At 41.0% G+C, this 27,358-nt stretch overlaps 1 protein-coding gene across 13 annotated transcripts in view; it reads right to left on the bottom strand.

The window, feature by feature from the left end:
• TCF12 (transcription factor 12) overlaps positions 1 to 22,304 on the bottom strand; it is a 283,318-nt gene extending 261,014 nt beyond the window's left edge. The window contains exons 1-4 of one of the 13 annotated variants that reach the window (XM_043524147.1): positions 21,885 to 22,254; positions 20,833 to 20,992; positions 20,323 to 20,419; positions 19,444 to 19,516 (exon numbers count right to left, since the gene is read on the bottom strand). In XM_043524147.1, the coding sequence (XP_043380082.1) occupies positions 19,444 to 19,516; positions 20,323 to 20,397 (148 nt within the window). In that variant the 5' untranslated portion in view covers positions 20,398 to 20,419; positions 20,833 to 20,992; positions 21,885 to 22,254. Of the gene's footprint in view, positions 1 to 19,443; positions 19,517 to 20,283; positions 20,420 to 20,832; positions 20,993 to 21,884 lie in introns of all 13 variants that reach the window. The other 12 variants (XM_043524143.1, XM_043524145.1, XM_037910575.2 and 9 more) reach the window with 12 other exon arrangements.
• Between the last annotated feature and the right edge of the window lie 5,054 nt (positions 22,305 to 27,358).

Here is a 27,358-nt window from a genome sequence, read left to right on the forward strand (position 1 = left end):
ACTTAAAACGTATAAAAAAGGAGAGAGAGAGAAAGAGGACAACAATACCTGTGGAGTCATAAAATTTCTTTGTTTCACATTCTCACTGCAATCAATGTTGACCTCCTCCCCTTCTACCTATCAAAGTCAAGTCACTGCACCAAGGTCATTCAAGCCAATAACTTGTCTACCCGAGTTAAAACAACAGATGCGGATTCTGGAAGTAGCAGGACATGTCTAAATTGCTTAGTACAGCATTGCAGTAATACTTCCTAAGGCTGAGTCCAGCTAAAGCTATACTTCCTTAGCACTACAGATGTCACTGATGTGATGAATGTGCTGGCCACAGTAAGATGAAAACTCCCCTCAAGTACAAATAAAGTACAATAAAGACAAAGTATCCATTATGGAATTTCACCCTTCAATTCACCTTTATGAACTGAGACACTCCTAAAGTTTCTTCTTTAATTCCTATTTACATTTTTCTTCTCAGAAAATGATACACAAAAGCTGAAGCAAACTAAAAAAGGAGTGAAGGATAAAGGTAGGGGTGACCTCTCAATGCGTCACTCCAACATTCCTTTCCCTAAAGGTGCTTTGGTTATTGACAAATTACAGAAATGGAAAGTAATCATTCACATGAACTCAGTGTATTGCACAGCATTTATCGGATTTATAACTGACAAATTTTGTATCAAAATATTTTAGTCTTGATGTCCTGAAACTGAAATTAACAAAAATCTTGATCAAATATTATATGAAAGACAACAGCCTTTCCAAGTTTCCATTCAGAAACAAGCAACCAGCAAATTCCTGCAGTCCACCCCATATCACAGCATATGTGAACCGGTTATATTACTCCGAAGTACTGTTAGCTTGTGTATTCCATGCTTCATGGGGGGGCGGAGTGGGGGGGGAGATATGCACCACTTGCAAATAAAAAGATACACTTACATTCTATGAGATTGACCTACACTGATATAGTCCTATTTTTGACCTAATAACCATGACCGTATTCTCTAAAACTAAAAACTTTTTTTATGCACACACACACACACGTATGCTTGCTGAACAATGAATCCTATGTGCTGTATATTCTCTAAGTAGGTATATGACAAAATCCTTCAACATTTAGATACCATTGAGGGGCAGAATCTTTCTTCCACTTTAGCCATATTTATAACCTATAATAAAATTTAAACGAATCATGTATTTCAGCTGGAGCACAGGAATATACCATATTAATGAAGATTGCAGAAAATTGGATAGCTTGTCCAGAGCACTATACAAGAACCCAAATTATGAACAGAATGCTCCAAAAGGGAAAGATAGAACTAGAGATATCTTTTTAAAGAATAAACACTAGGTATCTATTACTATTCACAGGTGACTGCAGTATTAGAAGCTAGTAAACTAAACATGCAAGAAAAAACTGGTACCTCAACCTGTACATGTATTTAATTTGCTGTTAGTATATAAGTTGTTCACCGCATTAATACAAATAAATTCTGTACAAATGGCCAACATCCTGAACAAGGATTCAAATCACACTTAGCTTAAAAATTAAGTTGTACATCTTAAATTAAAATAGATTTTTCTTCTCATTGCAGAACTACAGTTATGTGCTTATGCTGACAGGATACTTTCATATCAACACACCAAGCACTTCAGGAGACAACAGCTCTGCCAAGAATTCTGCCTTCAAAGGACCTTCATTGCTATGGCAACGGCATGTTCTTCAGTAACCAAGTCAGAGGCAGCCTATGACACATACATGAAAGATGTCCAAACTCTGATTCCTCCTTGCAGCACAAGACACATTCTGTCATATACGTACCAATTTTCACTCGCAGGAATACAAGGTATGAAGCAGTATTTGACGACAGTTCAGAGGGCACTTAAGTTATCTAAAAGTAAACAGCTGCATCTAGAAAAAAAAACGCTGTTCAGATTATAAAGCAGATATTGGCAATTCCAAATCCAGTGGAAAGGAACACTATCATTAGAGAAGAAAGGTTTTATGTAACATCTGCCAAATTCCAGGTCTCCCCAACATCAACTCCCCCCCCCACTCCACTACAGAAAAAATATTAAATACCGTGAGTGCATTAAATTACTAGATAATTGAAGCAAGCACTGTCCGTTCAACAACAGCAACACCTTGATATTAGAAGCAGTTTTAATGAGAGGGAGGAATTTTTCCCAGTATGCAGAACTCAGTACCTACTTTTGTGAGCAAAGTCCTATCAGACATTAAAATACAAGACAGCCACCAGGACTGACATACAGAAGCTCTGTTTTTAGGACATCATCCAAAGCATGACATTTCTTACTACCACCACCTGCCAGTCATCACTGCCCTGAACCCCCACAAGACCAGGCTTGAGATTTGATCCTACAACCTTCTAGTCCAGCACTAAGAGCACTACAAAGCATGGAGGTACAAAATATAGGTTAGAGCAAACATATTACATTGCAGTGATATCGGCACTGGACACAGTTATTCAAATAATTAAAAATGGTAATGAACAGCATAAAGGGAGACTTGAGAGGATAAACGTTTCCAAGTTTTCCTGATGAACTGTGCTTTAGATCTCAAGAATCAAGCATAAATGACCAACCTGTAGTTCCTCACATTAGATGTAATTCCTCATTTAGGCCCATTTTTCCTTGAAGATCAGAAGATTATCAAGCTAATACCAAATGAGATGAATAAAAAGGACTCTCATTCTCAACACTCAAGATAACCATGCACTTAAAGTGACCAGTCTATTGTTGGTGCAAGTCCCCACTGGTTTAGAAAGCTTTAAGACTACTTCCATTATACATTAAAAAGAGAAGACATTTTGAAGAAGAGTATTATATGCACAACTAGAATTTTCTTTTAAATTGTATTTTAAAGATTTGCAACCTTCCTACACTTCTGTATGGCCAAAAAATTATCTTTTAATAAACCTGTTTTGTTCCCACTTGAACAAAAGGCTAACTTGCGAAGGTGGTATAGCAGCAGTTTCTTCTGATTCATGACAATCTAAATGATGATGATTTTTTGTTTGGTTGGTTTTTGAGGGCGGAGGTGGAGGCAAGGGGAAAAGGCTTTTTCCACATAAAGGTTGTCTCTGTATTTACATTAGAAATATCAAGTCTTGTCTAGCTTGATTTTGCTGAAGGACTATTGAGGACTGGACAACTAGTAGGATTGGGACTACATGAGATACTGCAACATGAAGAAGTGTGAAGGCAAGGTGCTTTTATATAGTCCATTTGCTTGAAGCAATTAGATATTTAAAATTAAAGAAATCTTTTTTGTTAAAGATTCAAATATTGACTCCAATAGGACTGATAAAGTTCATGCTCCAGTTCTCTAGTGGTCAGTTTAGTCCTCCAGGAAGAACAAAAGGCGACAAGCAAAAAACAAAACAAAACACCACCACAAACCATCACATGCCCGCACACCCACACCTCCATTCCCACAAAGGAAAAAAAAAAACCCATATAGATTTCAGACCTTCTACACTCAAAGGAATAAAAATGAGTTATAAAATAAATGCACTTAAACTAAGGAAGCTGATCACCTTTGAACCAAAGTGTTCGAGCTACCAATGCTCTAAACACTCATTACAGAACACAGTCATTATGACACCTGCAGTAGTTAACATTACACCTGGATATTAGTTTTTGCAAGAGAAGGTCTTGGATTTGTAAAAATGTACCAAAGCTTTACATTACTTAAACCCTATCAGCTTCATTAAATCACCATCTCTACATAAAGCCCTCAATTCATTTAATATACAAAAAGATGAAAGAGTAGCTACACCCTTATGGATTACTTCTCTACTACAAAAGAATGTTTTGCAAGTCAAACGCAAACATTAAAGGAATAAATGATAGTCATTTTTGCTCTTGTTTATTTGTAATTGGCAGCAAAGTGAACTGTGAAGAAACTGATGATTTTAAGCTGTGAAGAAACTGATGATTTTAAGCTGTGTTCTTCTGCAAGGATTATGACTCACAAAATTATTGTATGAGGAAACTGAAACAAGTATAGGTGCTGCATTGAAAATCATCAAAACGTTAAAACAAAAAAAAATGTTGTCCTACAAGCAAAACGATCTGGTTTAATCATTTCACAGAAAAGCCAGAGTAGCTGTTGGGATAGAATCAAGACCACAATGTCTTGCTCTCAAATCAGTGTATTCCACTTTCCTAAAGGAGACTAAAAATTCTGCTAAAATTCGCTTGAAGTAATTTTACACACACATTCTATCATCACAAATTTTCCATTCTTCTCACCACCACCACACCAATGCACTGAAGTTGTCATATTTAGAGATCCTGCTGTAAGGCAGATATACGGTCTCACTATATTGGTACTGTGTTTGCACAGCTCTATACATAGATTAAACCTAATGTAAATAGTAAGGTTCAGTGACTTATGCTTTGCACTTTTTAAATCATTTACATCTTTTTAGGTTGCAATCATGCTCTTCATTCAAAGTGCAGACATTATAGCTCAGTTACTTAATTTTTACCAAAAGCCTTATCCATTTTTCTTACATATTATGCCCAAATATTCTTGGGTGTGAGTTATACCCATTAAAATAGGATAATTGAACTTCAGCTAATTTTGTTAACTGCTTGTTTCCCTTCCCTTTGTCCCATTATTCACTTGAGTATAAAAATTTTATTTCAGTCTTTTTAATGGACTTTCAAGCTAACGTTTTAACTACTACATGTAAAAGGGCAAGATACTAGAGTCACACACCTTTTCAAAGCAAAAATTACAAGTGGACTCAGAAGATATGAGCACTGTAAATTAATTCTCCCTTAAAGATAGTGATGTAATGCATCCAAAATTGGATACATCAACTCTAAAGTCTGGTTACAGTCAGCAGAGTGACTAAAAATGGGACACCTTCTCACACAATATATCTGGTCTCGATGTATGCAGAGCCATTTTGGCTTATGCTTTGACTATTCTTTACTCCCGTTAACAGTCAATACAGCTGAGAGTCAGCAAGCCAAATGCTATTCAAACTCTAGCACCAATGGGATAGTATTCAAGTATAGAGTTCCTGCAGAATGTGTTACTGAAGATGATACTTAATACAACAAGAACCCAGCTTGACTTTCATATTCCAGGTTGAATTTGCAGAGCTGGCAGTTAAAAAGGTGATTTTTCTATTTATAAACTGGCAAAAAGTTGCTCTGGAATCCAGTGAGAGAACATGGAACCCCAAAATGCCATCTTTACCCCCAAAACACCACTTTTCAGAATATAATTGCCGCAATGCATCCTACACTGAGCTGTTTAAGTTTCACCTGTACTCTACCATTGGCTCATCTTCATCAATGAGAATAAGAATAGTGACAATTCTAGTGTAGACAAGGTACCAGTATTGGCATTTCTACCACTGGCTTGTTGTCTAGAGTTACTCTCAACAGGTTAGGTAGGGTAACATTTATATGCACAGTTTGACAGAAGATTTAGCCAGTCTTCCTAAAATCTCAGGGTGGATGGAGTAAGAAACTGTTCAGCTTCAATGTGAGGAATAGCTGAAGGTCTGATCAGTTTTTATTTCATTCAAAACAGGATTGTCCAAATTAAAAAGTTATGTTCCTGCATGCAAATATCATGAAATACTCATTTTTTTCAACTGAATTATTAGCTTGTTAGACTTAGAATTACATGAACATTATGTACAGTATCAAAAATATGCAACAAATTTTTGGTGTTGCAAAATTTTTCTGTGGTATCTTACACTTTAACTAGTTTGAGAGATATCTAGATATCACTCCCAGAGAATTTTACAACTCGTTTCCCATCCTCTCTCCCCCTTCAAAAAAGTATTTCTAGAGTTTTACGAACATTTCCAAACACAGCAAGCCTGCTCATATGAATCAACATTCTCACAAGTAACATGGCAGTGAAATAAGTACTTGTAGGGAATTCCCCCAAATACCTTTGTATAAACACTGACAACTTCAAAGTTACCCCAAAATTAGTTAATGGATATAGACATCCAAGATGTTCTCTAGACATAGTGTACATGGAAAAATAAAGCAAAATCCTAAAGATTGGGTATAGTTAGTAGCATGATTATCCAGTGACAACAGTGATACATTATAAAACTTAACAAAAGATCCTTTTTGTTATCTTTCTTGGTATTCAGTTAACATCTTCACCGAAAAAATATGCCCTTTATGTTTTTAATGTTATGTTTACAAACACAGCTTTGTTTTACAAATGCAAAAAACACAAAGCATTCATTCAAGTCATCAAATTACCAATTATCTCATCGCAGAATCACATAATAGAAACAAACCTGTCCCCCACAACTGTCAATAAATAATGCATTGTGGCACTTAACAGAGCACCAGGGCAACCCAAAAATATTCAGGTTGATGTATTCAACAAAATTAGCAATTTAAGAAGTGCCATACCAAATTCAACCAGTGGCCTGTCACGTGCTGAAGTCGAGCTATTTCTTTTGGAGGGAAGAGGGTAACATAGGGAGAGGGGTAACAGTGGATCCCTTCCTACCCCTCCAATTATCATCCAATTCCCTGAAAAATTAGATTTGATTTCTCAGATCTTAGTATCCTTAGTTACAAATACTAATTATAAAGTTATCCAGCCCCTTTAAAAGGCAGGGACGGTATTTTATTGTGATCTGGTATGCTAATTAAAATCGAAGTGCTGCACAAAGAAGCGTTTGCTTTTGCTTTTCATTTACATGACCCTTTTTCCTTCACAGAACAGCATAAAACTGAGGGATTAATTATTTTTTAGTATATGCTTCAAGAAGTGCTAATATAGCAAATTTGAAGTTTTGGCATAAGGCAGCCTCTGTTAGTCTTAAAACACATTTTATTCACTCAACAGATTTCTTGAAACTGAACTTACAGACAGTAAGACCTTAGTCCACAAAAGTCTTAAAAATAAACAATTTTTATTTTGAGAAATATTAGAGATATGAAAACCTTAACAACTACATCACACAGATCACATCTGCCACTTCACGTAGCCTCTTTTAGAGTTTTTTTTAAACTTCCTATTAATACTTCTTCAAAACAGGATTTTTTTTTTTTTTTTAAGTTTTAAAGAGTACCAAAAAAACCTGCATTTAAAAATCAACTACACATTTGTGCAAACCTATCAGGGTAAGTGGGAGGAGCAGAAAGGAGAGAAGATACTCACCCTGAAGTAACAAATTGACTTCTAAGTTTTAGAACTGGAAGGTGAGCTATCACTCAATGTGCCAATGCTAATGAACACTACACAGGGTAATGCTGTATACCTCAAAAATGGTATTACAATTTGTAGTATTAGAAGACTATTTAGAGCTCAATTCTCCATGCAGATCTCCAAACTCTAGAATGATGCATAATACATTACGGCAGGGGTGGGCAAACTTTTTGGCCCGAGGGCCACATCAGGGTTGCAAAACTGTATAGAGGGCTGGGTAGGGAAGGCTGTGCCCCCCCAAACAGCCTGGCCCTGCCCCCTATCCTCCCCTTCCCACTTCCCGCCCCCTGACTGCCCCCCTCAGAACTCCTGACTCATCCAACCCCCCGCCCCTAATCGCCCCCCCCCAGGACCCCATCCCCTATTCAACCCCCCTGCTCCCTGTCCCCTGACTGCCTCAACTCCTATCCACACCCCCGCCCCCTGACCCCCAGAACTCCCACACCTATCCAACCTCCCCTGTTCCCCGTCCCCTGACCGCCCCCCGCAACCTCCGTCCCATCCAACTGCCCCCCCGGGACCCTCTGCCCCCTATCCAACCCCCCTCTCCCGCTGCTCCCTTACCATGCCACTCAGAGCAGCAGGAGCTCGCAGCCCCGCCGGAGCCAGCCGCGCTGCCCAGCAGGAGTGGCAGGCGAGAGCACTGGAGGCACAGCGAGCTGAGGCTGCGGGGCAGAGGGGACACCAGGAGTTAGCCTCCCCAGCTGGGAGCTCAGGGGCCAGACAGGATGGTCCTGCGGGGCAGATGTGGCCCGTGGGCCATAGTTTGCCCACCTCTGCATTAGGGGGATTGTGAACAACCTCTGCTCTTAGCCGCTATCCTCCAAGTGGTATGAGCCATTTCTCTACTATATTTGCGGTGACAGATGCAAAAAGGCAGAAGGATTTAGCAGAACACATAGCTTGCATGCTACATCTGAGAAAGACCTCTGAAGACAGATTGTTAGACCACTGCTGGAAAATCCCTTGTATTAGGAGGCTCCTCACACATCCAGTACTAAGGAGCTAGCTAGAAACTCAAGTTAGACTATCTTTCAGCTCAAACAACTAAACAAAAACTCACACACATACTCCAAATCTAGAGTACTGTACGGGTTTGGAGTAGTGTCTTAAGGTCTTTGGGGTCATCAACTGCATACAATTTAGTTGAACGTGCAAACATACATAGTTTAAAACTGAGAAATATTAAAGCTAGCAGTCCATACTATACAGAATAGACATTTAATAAGTAATTAAATAAAATACAATTTACTAATGTAGGAGAGAAAAATATTCACATAATGGATACTCTAGTTTCAAATAAAGACTAGTTAGCATTATATGAAACAGCTGTCATGCTTGTTTAGGTTACATTTGACAGAGAAATGATTAAGAAGTTGTTCAACTGGACAGCTGAAACAAAAAACATAGGACAGAAAAGCTACATAAGCATATAACCCATAACATGGACCCCTTCTATCAGAACCGCAGACCCAGAAATCTTGCCAAAAGTCACACATGCAACCAAAGCTTTACAATAACTAAATGACAGAGTATAGCATAAACTGCACTGCCCTAACAGCATGCAGAGATGTACCAGACTCTCTTATGTACTTTTCTTGAAAAGAGAAGAACCAAGTCCTTAAGACTGGAGGTGATTTTGAAGTTGAACTGCTTATTTATTCTCTGCTTCACCTCAATATGATCCTTCTCCCATTTTACCCCAGGCCTCTAGCCTATTTCTTAATGCCCTTTCTGAAGGTACCAACCCTTCTCTACAGATCGCACCAGAGGAACACCTGCAAGAACAGAACTCACAAACTTTTCATAGACATCACATTCCTCCCTATGCACCCTTGTCAAAAAACCTTGAAAAACCAAGAACCACCCACCACTCCTGAAATTCTTTATCTACAATTGATGTTACTTGAAGTTACAACATATCAGAATAAAGATTAAATCAGAATTCTAGCTAGTATTTCTATTTAAATTTCACCCTCGCAAAGGAACTGCAAGGCATAACTCTGATTCCCAGATCTTCATTCTCCAAAACATACAGAACTGACACCGGTAAACAATGAGGTGGCAAAATCTGCAAATGATACAAAACTACTCAAGATAGTTAAGATAGTTAAGGCAGATGAAATTCAATGTTGATAAATGCAAAGTAATTCATACTGGAAAACATAATCCCAACTATACATATAGAATGATGGGGGCTAAATTAGCTTCCACCACTCAAGAAAGAGATCTTGGAGCCATTGTGGATAGTTCTCTGAAAACATCCAATGTGCAGCGGCAGTCAAAAAAGCGAACAGAATGTTGGGAATTATTAAGAAATGGATAGATAATAAGACAGAAAATATCATATTGCCTCTATATTAATCCATAGTACACCCACATCTTGAATACTGCATACAGATGTGGTCGCCCCATCTCAAAAAAGATATACTGGAATTGGAAAAGGTACAAAAAAGGGCAACAAAAATTATTAGGAGTATGGAACAGCTTCCATATGAGGAGAGATTAGTAAGATTGGGACTTTTCAGCTTGGAAAGGAGACTACTAAGGGGGGATACGATAGAGATCTACAAAAAATCATGACTGGTGGGGAGAAAGTAATAACACTTCCTTATTTTACTCCTTCTCATAACACAAGAACTAGGGGGTCACCAAATGAAATTAACATGTAACAGGTTTAAAACAAACAAAAGGAAGTATTTCATCACACAATGCACAGTCAACCTGTGGAACTCTTTGCCAGAGGATGTTGTGAAGGTCAAGACTATAACATGGTTCAAAAAAGAACTAGGCAAGTTCACGGAGGATAGGTCCATCAATGGCTATATGGCATGACAAGCAGGGATGGTGTCCCTAGCCTCTGTTTGCCAGAAGCTGGGAATGGGCGACAGGGGATTGATCACTTGATTACCTGTTCCGTTCGTTCCCTCTGAAGCACCGGCATTGGCCACTGTCAGAAGATAGGATACTGGGTTAAATGAACCTTTGGTCTGAGCCAGTCTGACCATTCTTATGTGACGGTCTTCCGCATATTAAGCCACAAACAGGCATTTTAGAGGGAAGCTTAGAGGTGTCTGGGTTTGTTTGCAAGACTACTATACACCATCCCACCCTCTATTTATTCATTGGAAAAGAGTAAATTTGTACCCGTGCCATCTGGGGACTGAATGAGGGCCATCTGATAGCCAAAACAAGGCACATTAGTTTCTAACAAAAGAATATTTTACAGGTCAATGCTATGACAGTTATGGCAATTTCCTGGACAAAACTCATTAAATTAAGTTTAACATTTTAGGAGTTCATTGTATTAACAATGCAAATGTTTATGTATTATTGTGAGATTTCATTGAACTTATTTAGGCGGAAGACAGAATTAATGCAATCCCTGGGAAGTACTGTGAGCTTCAAAAGACTATGTTGAACAATGAAGCAGACACAAATGATCTTTTGGGTCAATATGTGTGAAATTAAATTGCTAGGAAGTACTTGCGACGAGAGGATTGCCAACTCCCATCTACAGACTCAACCTCTGAAGCTTCGCCCTGAGGGGAGACCTTTCGTCTGCTGATCATCCGTTACATAAGGAATGTTCAAACAGAAACTGTATAAAGGAGTAACTGATTTACTCATGAGAGTGCTTACTCTAAGTTCAAGTTGTAATGAACTTGTGACCACAAGAGAATCTCCCATGTGGGGTTTGAAACTAATCACCAACCAGAGCACTTTCAGAGCAAGAGGGTGATCTCTGGTAACATTTGTAGCACGTGTGTAGGTTCTTTTATTTTTTTTAAAATACGTTTTCTCTGTAATGCTTTTACCTTAAGAATAAATATGATTGCTTAGAAAGAGATGTATGGTAGCTTAACTATGGCAATTACACTGTTCACCGTTTCTGAGGAGAAAAGTAAAGCATGCTTAGGCAACCTGACTTTGGTGGGGAGTTTACACTGTAGGCAGGGAGCTGCACAGTCTGAAAATACCCCAGTCACGAAGAAGAGAAATGTGGGTCTCCACCCAAGAGAGGTGACAGCTGAGGAGCCAGAAGCCTAGAGTGGGTGCCCTTGCTAGACAATGGAAGGAAAAATATAGGCACAATTGGCTTGAACTGTGACAAATGCATTGAATAATAGTTTTCTTCAGTTTTTGTGAAGAGTGTATCTAAAGAAGAGACACATTGCTATTACACATTCTCAAGCTACATATCCAGGAGACAGCAAGGAAGTCATTGCCTCTCTGACTGGCATGAGGCTCAGACTTCAACACAGGGTGACTGGAGAGGGGAGAGGAAAAAAAAAAAGCTACATTTTCAAAAGCGTAACCACCCACAAGGAGTGAGTGGTGAAGATCTAGTTATCTGGCCCGTTACCCTAACTATTATGCGTGACTAGTTGATCTGGTAACTTTCATGACTCCTGAGCACAGTTGCCAACTTTCACGTGGTAAATAAGCACCCCAACTTTCACAATAAGCCAAAAATCAAGCTCATCCCATTTCAAAAAAAGGCCAAAACAAGCCAATCCTTAAGAACCCCAACACTCTATGTGACTAAATCCCCCGGCGTGCAGTATGGGACTGTGGTGGGCCCGCTGTGCAGCCCTGACTCTCTCCCCGCCCTTACCCTGCTTGCCCCTTGCCTGCCTCTCGTTGCACCGGCTTGCTGAGAGCCGATCAAAAAAAAAAAAAAGAAGCAACAAGCTACAAGCCAAAAACTAGTCAACAAGCAAATCACAAACCAATTAAGCCAAAAACAAGCCCAACTTTTGCATTTTTTTTTCACGGGTTTGGCATGTCTGCTCCCGAGGGAATTTTAGTTATGCAAGCCCAACGCAGAAGTCATTCACACATCTAAATACAGTTTCAGCATGGTTTTCTTTGTTTGTTTGTTTTTTACAGTGACTACTCCACGCACCAAGTTGTAGCAAGCCCTATAACTAGAGCTGTGCTATTTACACCAGTTTCAGTTTGCAAGAGTTTCACAAACCAAAACCAGATGGCATTCCTTAAGGTTCACACAAAACTCAGTACTTCGTGCAAACATAAAACAAAATTCCCTGCAAGTGTTTTTCTGTTTTCATATGAAAATAGATGAGCAGTTCCTTCTATTTGTACCCACAATGGGCTTGGGCTTGCCCCCTTTACTAATGAGGGAATTCTACGCAAAAAAATTAAAAATTCTTCAAAATTCTGCATAATTTGTCAAAACAACACTACATAATTGTGCCAGTTTCAATTATTTTGGTAATTTATTTCAGATATCTGTCAGCAGGTATGTCTGTAACAATACAGACCAAAAAAAGATTTTGGTAATTTTTTTTTGACAAATTCCTTACTAGGCATATTAATACAGAACTTTGAGTAATTCATTTAAATTACAATACAGCATTGTATTTTCTGCACCCATCAGAAACAGTGCAAAAGCTGGGAGTGTCAGGAGTAACGGAGGAGCTGAGGGAGAGGGAAGGAGCCTGGAGTGAACCTGGATGGTTACTGAGTGTGGGTGGGAGAAGTATGGAACAGGCTTTGGGGGAGCATTGTAGGATTGTTAGGGAGTTGGGGAGCCTCCCCCATGCAGACCCTGGCTAAGCCAAACCCCTCCCATTCAGTCAGAAACATGTGACCCTGTCCCTGCACTCCCCATCCTGATGGGTCCCTGCAGTCTCTTCCCCCACCCCCATGGGTCCATGCAGCTCCCCTCCCATGTGGCCATGCACCCCCTGGCTTAATGCTGTCACCCTACTAGCTCCTGAGCCCACACCCCAGTCTGTCCCCCATCCCAGCCATTCTGAACCCATCTGTGACACCCCCCCCAGCAACCCTATGCACTCCACTCTGTCCTAACCTGACTCCATGGGCCAGGTGCTGTGATGAACTTCTACTCTTGGGGGAATTCTGTGCCACTGCACATACACAGAATTCCCCGCCCCCGAAAATACACTCTGTCCCAGACGTGCTGCAGTTCCGCCTTTTGCCCACCAGAGGCTGCTGTGGCACCAGAACAGCCTACTGCATTCATGCTGTTGGCTGTACTGGCGCCACAGTGTCCTCTGGTGGGCGAAAGGCAGAACTGTAGCACTTCTGGGGCAGAATGTATTTTCTGCAGGGGGAAAAAAATTCTGCAGGACACATGAATTCTGGGTATGCACAGTGGCACAGAATTCCCCCAGGAGTACCCCTTTACCTTAAGCAGCCTTATGTGGCCAGCTAACTAGCCCACTCCATCATTCCTGTCTTCCAGAAGGAGCCAGCAAATAAACCTATGCCCAGCCCCGCATCTTCCAAATTCAAGAAAGATCTGGAGCAAGTAGGCAGTGTGCCCCTAATTCAACTGCAGTGAGCCTTCTTGCTAGACCCTCAAACACAGTCGGGGCAGTGGACCAGAATGAAATTCTTGAGCACCCTAATTCTAAATCAGATGGTTTTCAAGCCCCCAGGTCACACCTTCACCATCTTCTAGATCTGCTGGGGGTAGGGACAAGGTATTCCGATTGGAAAGGGCCAAGACAAAACATGCCCAGAATTCTCACCACATTCATAAGAAGGTTTGTGAACATGGGCAGAGTTTTAGGTTCATCAGATAAGTTTTGCCTGCTTCTGGCTTTAAGGATGTTTTACAGAGTCCTATACATAGCCCCTATTATTAAATAAGCAACACGCATGTATAATCTAAGGTTTTTATTCATGTGCAGCTCTAGACCTTTGGTGCATAGAACACATGCATTCAACTTACCTGCCTCCAATCATTTCATGAAAAATATACACGAGGACCACAAAGTATTTTGGACAACTAAAAATATGAATAATGACCAAATTCCCAAAGTATAAGATCTTTGATCACCTCTTCATTTTATTTGTAAGAGAATGATTGTCGTGGGCTGGCATGTTTATCATTCTAGGCCTGAATTCTTCATCTACATGGGATCACCTGTCAACTCCTCGAATTTAGGAAACAGGGTCAGGCAGAGAGATTACTTCACCAGATGTATATAGACAAGGATGGTGTGGTGACTGGTTCTCCTTGAGAATTCAAATTCTGTTCATAAAGACTGTAGCTTGAAAGGTTAAGAACCATGAATTTTTGATGCATAGGTGAAGTATAGTCCCTGTTTATTTTACTCCTCAAACATATTTCTTGAGACTAAAGGATAAAGTTTGGCTTGCAAAAATCAGTAACTTTCCTCTGCAAGGTATGCTATGGACTAACTAATATCTCTCTATGGGTCATTTCACCCCACCTAGGAGATTATCTCCTGAGCCTTGTATGAAGAATTGCTAATCTAACCCTCAAGGGGGACTCTGGCAATTAACCTGGATGATACAAGTCATTCCTACAGAGTTTTAATAATTGGTGAAACTGGCTATTTATTTAACTAGATCTGCTAGGGAAGAATGTTTACTGCATCCAAGAAATTTCTGTGCAGATTCAATTTGCACACATAGGGCTTGGTTCGAAGGACATTGAAGTTAATAGGAGGCTTTTCTTCTACTACATTAAGCTCTGGATCAGGCCCCTAGTTGGTTGCTTATGCCGAGCCACTCTCTTTAAAACCCACTCAACTCTAACATGCAAAGGGGTAGAAAGGGCAACTGCTTGAGTACATGTTTGCTGTGTGAATATATATAAGCATTTGGACTAGAGCAGGAAAATGATCTTGTGCACATAGGCATGATTTGGGGAGGTGGAAGAGGAGGGAAGGGTTTGTGTGTGCAAGCACAGTGTGGACACCAATTTGGGCATATAGTTTTACACTTGCAATTGTGTGCACGTTTCTCAAAGAACTCGACGTCAAATCAATTACATAGGCAACAGGTGTCTAACATTTTAACTATTTAAGGGAACTACAGAAACACTAATTTATTGCAGAAGACAGGAATTTGCCTATTACAAATGGCACTTAATGGGAGTCTCTCCACATTTCTGACGAGTGCATCAGCTAAAAGTAGCCATCTAGCTTTGGAATACTTGACTTATCTGGTTTTGATGGATGGCCTCTGGACATTCATTTTACTACATTCTAAATCATGCTTTCTGCTGTCAGGCCATCATAGAAACATTTTTAGTTAAAAAATTTTAAATTCCAGCACAGAAAGTCCTGGGCAATGTAAGCAGTTTCCATCTTGGAGACTGCAGAAATAGAGAGAATGAAAGCAATAAAGGGGTGGGGGTGAAAGGAGGTTGTTATGTTTTAGCAGGAGACAGCAATAGCAAAGTATCTTTGCAATTTAACTCTGTCATTCTTATTTTGTATCAGGTTATTTTTTCAATATATTCATTCCCATCACTAATCTAATTAAATTATTTGACATTATCAGCAAATTACATGATTTACAGTCATAAAATACCATGATGTATCAGAGTCACTTATTTCACCCGTAGCTTTCATTCACAAATGATGAGCCTTTAGAAGGCAAACTCTCTCCCCCGAAAAAAACTAAAAGCAAAACAAAAAATAAAAACACTCTGATCCCATAAATTCCACACACCCACCAAGCAGTGTAATTCTCAAATTCCTAAACACCTTATCGTCCAACACTCCAAAGCACAACATTCATGTGTTAACCTCTGGTACCCCCCTGCCAAACAACAAATTTCAGTTACAGTACCCTGACTGGCTGTTTTATTACATTCAGTTACATATGTACTTTTGTAATAACCGATGACCGAAACATGGCTGTATTAAATCATATCATGCTTGCTGCAACACTAAGAGATCGGCAACTTTCACCCTTCCATTCGCATCACCTAGAGAAGCTAAAGTGTGAAAAACAAAGAAGCAATCAGACATTCTTGGACATTTGTTAGTTTGCCCATTAACAATCAAATAAACTAACATTTTCCCACCCTTCTAATTTATATTTTCTAGGATTGTACCTTGAAACAAATCTCAACAAGAACTTCATAGACTCATAAATAGCTGTTTGTCTTCCTACGACTGGCACAGAGTGGTTAATTTTTTTGTCCTGAAACACTTATCTTTCATTTTAAGTAGATTTAAACTGGACATTTAATAAGTCTTTCAATAAACAAACACTACTCTAGCCCAGCTGAGACAGGACATTTGGAAAAAGGATAAAAAGCTAATTATTTTAAAAATGGAAAAATAGTAAAGGAAGCACCATCTTCACAAAGTAATCCAGAAAGGCATAATTGCAAGCACAATCATTGAAAGATTCAAACAGACGTAAATAGGTTATATCTCAAATTCTGTGTATTAAATCCAAAATGAGTAAGCCTTTTAAAAACAGACATAGCTACATTCTCCATGGTAAACAAACAAACAAAACTGTTTTACAAACCCATGCATAATGTATTTCTTGGTACTGAATACCCCTAAGGGGCAAACACCTGAAGAAATATTTTTCCTTCCCGTTTTTTAAATTTGGCCTCTAGTAGTAAAAAAAACCAAACATAATGTTCAAACATTTATTCTACAAACTACAGAATATTCTTAAAATTAAATCAAGATCACAATGCAGAATTAAACTTGGGTGTCAGAAATTAAATACCTGTACTACTTCCACTTTGTCAATCATCTCAAAAATGCATCTCTGATATTAACAATGTCCCAGAACTGAGCTAATACAGAGTTCGTCACCTCTCACTCCTGCAGAGAGTAATCCGTCTAGGTCAAGACTGAGGTCACTGTAACAGTACAGAGAACACAGAATCTATGTAACAGATTGCCTTGCAGTGGGGAACTGAGAATCTATAACCAAACAGTCCCTAAAACCAGAAACATTGTGAATTAAAACGTATCTGGTTAAGTGTTATTAGATGTCGTTATTCTTACATGAGAAAGGTATAAGCGATAGTTTGGTATACAATATCCCACTATCCTTCTCATGGGGAAGTGGCTTCTGTTGAAGCTGTAGCTTGAGAGACAGCTGTAATGCATTCCCTCATGCATAGTATCTCTGTGATGATGTCACACATCAGAAGAGATTAGGCTTCCCAATAAAAAAATTCAAGCAACCATTAACACTATTTCCCAAAAAGAAAAGATTGTACTTTTCTGGTTAAGCTCTTTGGTGCTCTCTCTTTTCTGGGGAATCATTGCCTAGAAGCAGGCCTGCAAACAGAATCACCAATTGCTGAATGGTATCTTTTAAGATTTATATTGACCACTAAAGATTTATTGTTTGACATGAATGTAAATGTACTTATCCAGGAAAAGCAAACTAAGGAGAAAGGAAAAACAAAAAAACCAAAACATCTCCTTGTTCTTCCCATAATACAAACCCTGTCACTTTGCACCTCTCTTAAATTTAAAGAAAGACTCATAGAATTATAGGACTAGAAAGGACCGCAAGAGGTCTTTTAGTCCAGTCCCGTGCACTCAAGGCAGGACTAAGTATTATCTAGACCATTCCTGACCATGTAACATTTGATTTTCATAGCAAATTCTTACTAGCTATATTTGTAAGATGTACCAATTGATGGAGGACAGTTTGGGGGAAAAGCTACACACCCCACTTATGATGCAGATTTCTGGAAAGAGATTCACCTGAAGGTTTGTATGAAAGATTGGTTAACCAACATATGGCGTGCAGATCCCTGTACTGAAATTACAATATATTTAAGTATTTTAACATGCAATGAGTAAATCAAAATCCCATATATATATTTTATGAAATTTCTGAAAATATATTGTTCTGAGACTCTAGATTACTGTGTGTTTATTTTTTTTTCAAATTTCATTCACTTTCAAGATGTTGTGGATACTAAGTAATCCCCATCTCCGAGTTTAAATAATCCAAGATCATACAAGAAAAAGGTTTCAACAAGAACTCTTATTTTTTAATATTGCCACCATTAATACATTTAGACTGCTCTGGCAACTCTAACAATATACAAAATATACATAGGCAACATTACTATTTATGTTCAAAGAAATACTTGACTGTTAATTTAATAAGTGTCCTACAAAGTTACCTTTTTATTTTTTGAAAATAAAAACACTAAGCCTTCTTTTAATCATACAAGATACACAAAGTAATTAGAAAACTAGAAACATCACTACTGCATGAGTAAATAGTATTGTTTCTTTAAAAAATATTATTATTTCTGAGGACTATGCAGTATGAAGACTTTTATACAGTTGACTTTATAGTTCATATTATAGGTTTGTCCCCAACGTTCTGAAAAATGACAATATATAGAGCGGATACTCTCTCAGTAAAGAAAAAAAAGACACAAAGTAGTGAAATAAATTCAACATATTTTTGTTAATATATTTGCTGGTTTTCATAGCAGTATTGACAAGGCTTAAACGAGAGAGAGAATCATATCTGCCAAAGTTCAGAAGGATACAGAGCACAAGGAAATTGTAATTTCCTGTACCAAAACAGTCTCCAAAGAGAACTTTGTGAACGGGGAGACAACAAAAGAGGCACCATTTTCCCTTTACTGTTTAAAAACATATAATATTGTGATAAATATGTTGACACATACCAAAATTAGTATCCTAATTTATCTTGCCTCTTTTCTTTGTAGAAGCCAAACTGGACAACTTTAAAAATTAAGCATTTAAAATATAGGTGTATTTTTAAAAATCCCACATACTGTAAATTTTTGTACTAATTAAGGAAAAAAAGAGACTTGTTCCACCAGCCAGAGTTCTTCTATATCAACATGATGCAGCTATTACAAAATTAGACTTCCACACTAGAACATGACCAATACATAAACAAACATGCATAATTTTTCCACTTATTTATGAAGTTATTTCACTCTGATTGTATTTATACATATATTAAGTAAAGTATTAATCCTATAATTGATCATTTTCATAAGGATGGATATTTAAAATAAATTCACAAGTCTTTCAGGATTTATTTCATTATTTGATATATTATGGTAACACATTAAAATGGTATGTTCAAATTTAGCAAAACTGAAACAAAAAGCAAGAAGTGGACATTCTGAACCCAACATGTAACAAACCCAACTTGCATGTCAGTAGCATTAGAGATACTGGATGTTCCACTGTGCTGAACTGAACAAACTGCATTTTAAGCCACAATGAAAGACAACTATGGGCCTTTTATACTAAAAATCAGGTAGGTCAAAATAAGGCATCTTCAATTATTTTGATTATGTTAAATGTAGGAAGATGTGTGCAATTGAAAGATTAGTGGGGTTTTTTCTGCATACAAAAACTAAACTAAAATATCTAAATTCAGTGACTTGAACTTTAGGTTTCTCAACAGCATCTTACCTGATCCACTAAACTGACTGCTTCCTAATGTAGTTGGTCTGGTTTTCCCACTATTAACAGGTGGGGAAAACATCTGCAAAACAAACAAAAAACAACAGATGTTTAAGTTAAGTTTATAAATCTTGTCTGCGGGCTAAAAAAATTCAACATATGACAGTTCACTGGCCTATATTTCTTCCAGAAAACAGACTTTAACACATTCAAAAGAATCATAAAACAAGTAATCTAGAATGATCTTTGCAGTTTCACCAATGCTACTAAACTCTCTATTGTATATGCAAGCAATGTAAACAGGAAAACCTGAGATTGTTACAGTAATTTAAAGTCTTTATTATACATCATAAATTCTACTGCTCAAAATACATAGCTTGTTATTTTATGAGCTCTAAAGGCACAGGATAACTTTAATTAGTAGCCAATTTGCAAGAGGTACTATTTTTCTATTTTGTTTTAAATTACATATTTTGAAAAAATCAGTCTGAAAAAAAGCATCACACAGAAAATACTTTGCCTGTAATTTCCAACCCAAGATTGAAAAACAAAGTATCAACTGACTTTCTTTCAGCTTTTAGGCACCAGCAAGTTACATTTCTTTAAAGGAAAAAGAAAAATCCTCACAAACTATCAGCCCCACACACCGGTTTAACAAAGATTAAGTATTAGATTACGCCATCTCCGGGTCAGCCCGATTTTAACCAGTTAAACCAATTGACCCAGCTGGTATTAGAGCATTAAATCTGGAAGTCTAGACATTACATCAAAGTTCAGGTGTGCACATTGGCTGAGTCGGACCCAACCAAGCCCTGCAGGCTGCCGCCCCTACTTCTTGGTTCGCTTTACCGTGGAGAAGCCATAAGAAGACCTCGAAGAATATCCTACCGCACTGAAGTCCAGCAGGTCACTCAGTTCCTTGTCGGTTCCTATAGCGGCCATCCGCTGCTGCTGAGGATTCATCTTCCTCCACTTCAATTACGTCCTAAAACACAGGGAGGGAAAGAGACACGCAGCACTTTACCATTGGGCTGGTGCCGACACCATTCAGTGCACGGACAGATCTGTCCCTAACAAAGAAGGGGGCTCAAGCATTCGCATCCCTTACACTGATGGGGGGGAGGGGAAATCCGAAGGGAAAGCCTCACTTTAACAGAGCACACGGATGAGATCAGCAAGCAGCAGCTTCTCAAACTAGCCAACTCTCCTTAAGTTTCCTCTGCCTCCTTTCCCCTCATTCAATTTCTACTCCACCTCAGGCAACACACACACACACATACACACAAGTGAGTCTGAAGTGACAGGAAGGGGTAGATCGCCCTGGGCCAGTAAAAGGCATAAACAGGTAAATACCCGAGCAAAATCTGGAAAATTAGAGAGAGAGATTAAGTGACTCACTGTTTTCGCAACAATGGAGCTGACAAGTTGGGCTGTGGATGTGCCTCAGCAGAGCCATGTCTGCTTGAGCATTGCTATTGCCTGATTTCCAGAGAGGAATAATTTGCTTTATCCGCACACACAATTTGCTGTAACTACCAGCTCCGGAGCCCCAAAGCTGCTGCAAACAATAAACAGTCTCTGAAACCAGCGATCTGTCTTTGCACCGCAAAGACACCCACAAAGTGCAGCGGCCGGGCGAGGAAGTGGCGTTGGGGGCCCGCTCCTTTCCCTGCGCCGAGCAGGCTGGCGTGTGACGGGACACACACGGTGCCGCATTCCCAGCCCCTGCGAGTTGAACGAGTGCTCAGGGCTCCAGTCCTCCCAGGAGCGCCAGCTTAGTGCGGGCGCTTCCTTCCCTGACAGACCATACACAGCAACCAGGGGCGCATAAAACACGAGCCGGAGAACTGCTGCCCGCTACAGCCCCGCCAGAGCCCCCGACAAGACTGAGAGAACGGACCCAGAAGAGTCCCTACCCCTCAGCAGAGCTCCCGCCCCCGCCTCCCAGCACCAGTGTCACTCCTCAGAGCAGCCCCTCTACAGCCTCCCTACCCCAGCAGCTCCTTAGCCCCGAATTCACCCCTCTGGCCGCCACTCCTGCCCCCCAGGGCACCCCCTCTGCCCTCCCAGCACGGCCCCCTGCCCCCCCAGGGCACCCCCTCTGCCCTCCCAGCACGGCCCCCTGCCCCCCCAGGGCACCCCCTCTGCCCTTCCAGCACGGCCCCCTGCCCCCCCAGGGCACCCCCTCTGCCCTCCCAGCACGGCCCCTGCCCCCCCCCCAGCGCACCCCCTCTGCCCTCCCAGCACGGCCCCCTGCCCCCCCCAGCGCACCCCCTCTGCCCTCCCAGCACGGCCCCCTGCCCCCCCCCCAGCGCACCCCTTCTGCCCTCCCAGCACGGCCCCCTGCCCCCAGGGGCACCCCCTCTGTTCCCCCCAGCACGGCCCCCTGCCCCCAGCGCAGCCCCCACCCCCCATTCTATCCCAACTTCTCCCTCCCGGCCTAAATTTACCTCCTTCCCCGCGGTGACGTCCGAACCCAGCAGGGCCACGCTCTCGAGCGGCCGGGCCGCTGGGTAGGAGGCAGAGCCGGCCACCCCCGCCCCCCGCTGGAAGGAACTTGTGGGCTCCCCTAGGCAGACATTTTTTTGCTTGCGGAGCCGCAGCACCACGTTCAAGGCTCCGGCTCAGTATCCCTCCGCGGATGCTGGAACAGGCACAAGCTTAACACTTAACCCTTCCCTGGCCGCGGTCGCGGCGTTGGCTGGCTCTAAGGAGGGGTCACCGCCGCCGCTGCCGGTTTCGCAGGCACCGGTCGGTGGCGGCGGCCTCGGGGCCTGACCCCAGCTCCCCGTGCCGTGCCCGTGTCACTGTGCGCTCAGGGCTACCCCCAGCCCGGCGCGGGGCGGGGCGGCTCCGGGGAGCCCAGGAACGGCGGCAGCAGCACAAGGGCCCCCAGCTCCGGGGTGAGCCTGGCACCGCAAGGCATCGCCTGACGTGGGAGCGCCTTCCCCATCGGTCCCAGCGGGGGAACCTGCGGCTGCCCAGCCCGGGAGGGAGCCCCCTGCAGCGCCGGAGGGAGCCGGTGTAGCCAGCGCGCATAGCCCACAGCTCTGGGCATGGCCCACGACACTAATAATCACCTCAGAGATACAGACAGGGCCCAGGCCGGGGCGCTGGAACAATTTGTATAGTAGAGGTGCTGAGAGCCACTGAACCAAAGTGTAAACCCTGCATATAATGGAAACCACTTCAAGCCAGGGGGTGTAGCAGCACATCCCTAGTTCCAGCAGCTATGGGCCCGTGCCTAGGGTGACCAGATGTCCTGATTTTATAGGTTTCAGAGTAGCAGCCGTGCTAGTCTGTATTCACAAAAAGAAAAGGAGTACTAGTGGCACCTTAGAGACTAACCAATTTATTTGAGCATTATAGGGACAGTTCTGATTTTAGGGTCTTTTTCTTATATAGGCTCCTATTACCACCCACGTTCTGTCCCGATTTTTCACATTTGCTGTCTGGCCACCCTACCACGCCGCCACCCCACACAGCTCCAGACATGGCCCACGCCGCCAATAACCACCCCACAGCAATAGGTATGGTCCATACAGTACACAACCCACACACAACACCTAAACAGGGTCCACACCATACACATAGCAATACACGCCGCACACAGTGCCCAAACTTGGCCAACACACATCACACCTACACATGGCCCACACCATTCACATAGCAATACACAATCTACCCAACCTCCAGACATGACCCACACCGTACAATTCAGAACCCACACAACATTCAGACAGAGCCCACAGCAATACCCAACAAACACACACAATACACATAGCAATACACAACCCAGACATGACTCACACAGTACCACTAGCAATACAAAACACACCCATAATAGGCAACACCCAGATATGACCCAGACACTACACATAACACACGCAACACCCCAACATGAGCTACCCAGCACATGTAACTGTACACAACACACAGTCCTGATACAAAACACACACAATATCCAAACATAATCCACACACGACAAAGTATAATGCATACATAATACACCAACACACATATAATAGCCAGAACACAATATCAACACAAATTCCCAAAACATGATACATTTATAATAGACTCAAAGATGCACAAACATTATCTAGAACAAACGATAGGTACACAAAACACAAACACACAACACAATACACGTACAATTTAAAACAAACATACACATACAATACACCAAAACAAGCACAACACTCAGAATACATACAACGAACAAAACCCAATGCACCAAAACAAACACAAAATATACAATGTACCAAAATACACTAGCTCACTCACCCACCACCAGAACACTTGTAATACATTAGTACATATTCACACACCATGTAGAGTAAAAACTACACATATAACTTTATATCAAGTTTGAAATTTTCTGATTGACAAAGTTACCATGTGGCAAAGCTAATACTGATCTACTTTGTCAGATTTTGACAAAACTTCCTGTTTGTTAAATATAATAAAAATGAATAACTAAGACACCCGCATACCAAACCATAGGGAACACACATGCCATATGAAAATGCATACACAAACCCAGTACCTCTGCATAACAGATACAGCTAAGCAAGACGAGATAGTCTTATGGTTGAGATACAGGAATGGGAGTGGCTCTGGAAGCTAAATGACTTGGATTCTATTCTGAACTCTGTGATAGCTTTCCTATGTGAGTAAGTCACTTAATATTTCTCTGCCTCTATTTCCCAATCTGTAAAGCGGAACTACTATTCTTCCTTGCAGGGGCGTTTTGTGATTTAACTCATTCATGTTTGTGAGGTGCTCAGATACTTTTTTTGCAGGTATTTCTGTTGTAACAGTAAAGTGGGCCTAGTGCAAGCGCACAGGGCTTTTCATAATAACAAAAGATCTTGATCCCTTTGCATAGCCTGAAGTTAGGATGTATAGATCTCTCAGGCCTGCAGAGCCCCCAGGTGGCATGTAGGTGCCACCACCTAGACCTCAGCCCACTTTGTACAGCCGATGTGTGGAAGTCTCTCGGGTTTTTTTTCCCAAACTCTAGTTTTTAAGGGCTGAATGCTCCTTTTCCACAAAAAGCTCCTGGGTGAGTGACTAAACTTAAAAAAACCTGCAGAGTTACTACTGCATTTTCATTTGGGGGTGGGGCGGGGGACAGAAGACAGTCTTCAAACCCTGGAGAACCTTAGGATTTGTGTGGAAGAAAAGCTACAGATCCAGACACATTCTGTGGAGGGCCTGGGGAAGTGGTAGAATGCACAGTGGGAAAGGGAATACTACTTAAAGCAGTGTTAATTCCTGCATGGATCCACCGGATTTGGAGAGTAACATGCTGCATTAAGCAGCTGCTGCCTGGCTCCACCCCCTCTGCTTCAAAACTTCCCATACCCAATTCTACAGATTCCAAATTGTGCCGTGTTCAGGAGGAAGGGACAGGGTGAAGCAGACAACACTTACCAACCCCTATACAGACACACTGCTGATTTGCAGGCTTTCCAAACCCTTTTCCTCTTTTATGCGCCCCTCTGTGCCATGGAGTGGAGAGATCGTTTGGCCTTGTGAGTCTATGAATATTCATATTTCTGTCACTTAAAAATGCAGGAAGTAATTTGTATTAAAATATCAGCACAATGATTTTCATTCCCTATGCCCTGGAGGGACATAAATATGTCCTTTTTTCTCTTTGATGTATAAATAATGTTCCACTTTAGAGGAAAACACCCAATGAGAGATCAGTGTTACATGTTTCACTAAAACTGTACTTTAACAAATATTTTTGTAGCAAGGAGGAGCCTATATCTACTGTAACATGAAAATGCAGTTAAAGGCGTTTTCTCTTTCAAACTTTTATCAGTATGAAAAATATTGACATAGTGATGAATATACTATGGAAAAATAGATTAAAGTAGCTGCAAACATTAACATACAGTATTTATTATAGCAGTTGTTTATACTAATGTACAATTGATTTAAAAACCACAAGTTTTAAAAATAATACATTTTGAGCTCTTTTTGTTTTGTTTTGTTTTGTTTAGGGTTCACATTTGCAAGCTTTTCTCTGCAACCATGAGGACTAGAAGCTTACTTTTCATTTTATGAAAGCTGAGATGCTCATGTAATCCAGGATCTGGGGCTTACAGGCTCATGATACAATTGTGAGATTTAGCGACACTGCGGGTGCTAATGTAGACAAAGAAAGAATGAGTGGCAAGGCTTGACAAAAAGCTTGGGAAAGAAAGGAGAAGTTGAAGGGATTTCAGCCTATATAAATCAGGAGGCGGGTCTAAGTATAAGGAGTTGCAAGGACATGAAAAATGCACAACTCCAGGAGGGAGAAAGTGAGGGACTAGTAGAGACATTTTAGCAGAATGTAGGGAATGGGAATGATATAGAGAAGGAAATAAGAAGATATAGGTAGGAGGGCTGCTGGAGTGGTCTGAAAGCGAGGGCTTGTCTACATCAGGATGTTACATCAGAGTAACTTAGTTTGTTCGCATTACAGAGCTTTGCATCCACACACAACCTTTTTTAAAAAAAAAAATCAGATTATTTGGCATCTTAGGCCACAGTAAGTTGGAACAAAAGTAACTCTATTTCAGAGTGAGTTTGTTTGCCTTTAAGGTTTATGTGGACACATTCCTAACTAGTCTACTGCTGGCAGTCCTCCCACTGCTATCCTTTACTGCATGGCTTCACACCTGCACCCTGCAGTGCTCCTGGGTCATCTGGACCATATGTCACCTCTTAGTTTAAATGCTGGCAGGCAACCAGGTATGCCCCTTTTTGATACTAGGTAGTGGTGAAATCACACACAGTCACATAACCTTTATAGCAGCCATGTCCCCTCTCCTGGGTAGACCTCTGCAGAGCTGCAAGACTTGATTGCCCTCTTTGGAGAGCAGCATTTCTAGTCCCATGTGGAGAAGAGTCACCAGAATGCAGACATCTACAAGACATTGTCAGAGCAAATGAAGAAGAGGGGACCCTCCCAGAGCTGGTCCTAGTGCCTAGCCAAAGCAAAGGGACAAGAAATAGCCCAATCTGAAAAGAAAGCAAAGATATTCAAGAGCTATTCCTTCTGACTGACTGGCTATCATACTGGAGAGAGCTTCATGTACGGGGTATATTTAAAGGGTTGTACCTTTAAGAAGTTGTAAAACCACACAATAGCATAGTGGGGTACCAATCTCAGTTGGGGCTCATGGGTGCTACCCAAATATAAATACGACTGTAGGCTGTTTTAGATTCCATTGTGAACGGATTTATAAATTAATTTCAGATATTTTATTTTAATTGCTTTTTAATCAACTTTTTACTGTATTGTAAATCTTTGGACACACTTTGACAAAATATTTAAAAATAAAATTACCAAAAAAACTGGTTCTTTATTGTGTCAATGTGTAGTAGTTTCGTTTCATTAACTAAGAATTTATGTACCATTTATACTACTCAGTGCTTACTGGTACAGCATCCCTCCACAGCAGCTCCAGTTTGTCTGTCTGTGTGGGATTCTTTTGTAAACTCCACGTCAGCTGGGTCATAGAGTTCTTGGCTGCCCAGAAAAATTTCCTCTTGGTTGGACCTCATGCTATATGTGGGATCAAGGGCACTTTCTTCAGGGTGCTTGCCATGTTGCTTAGGGTGCGTTATGGAAAACTGTCCACCACCTCATTCTTGGATGAAGTGATGGCATCACTTGCAAAAATGTGGTGCACATCCTTATAGCATGGGCAGGTTGTGGGAGCATTACCAGAGGTCCTGTTCTCTTACAGATGTTGTGCAAAAATACAGCAAGCATTTAAGTCTTTGGCCTGGTGTGCAGGGCTTGGGGGAGGAGCAAATAATAGCACATACATCCCATCAGTAGCCTCTCTACAATTCAGAAAGTCCATCAAACACCTGTGCATTGCCAAGCTTTATGACCCAGCACAGCAGCACCCCT

This window comes from Chelonia mydas, chromosome 10, assembly GCF_015237465.2.
Source record: "Chelonia mydas isolate rCheMyd1 chromosome 10, rCheMyd1.pri.v2, whole genome shotgun sequence".
NCBI classification, from domain to species: Eukaryota; Metazoa; Chordata; order Testudines; family Cheloniidae; genus Chelonia; species Chelonia mydas.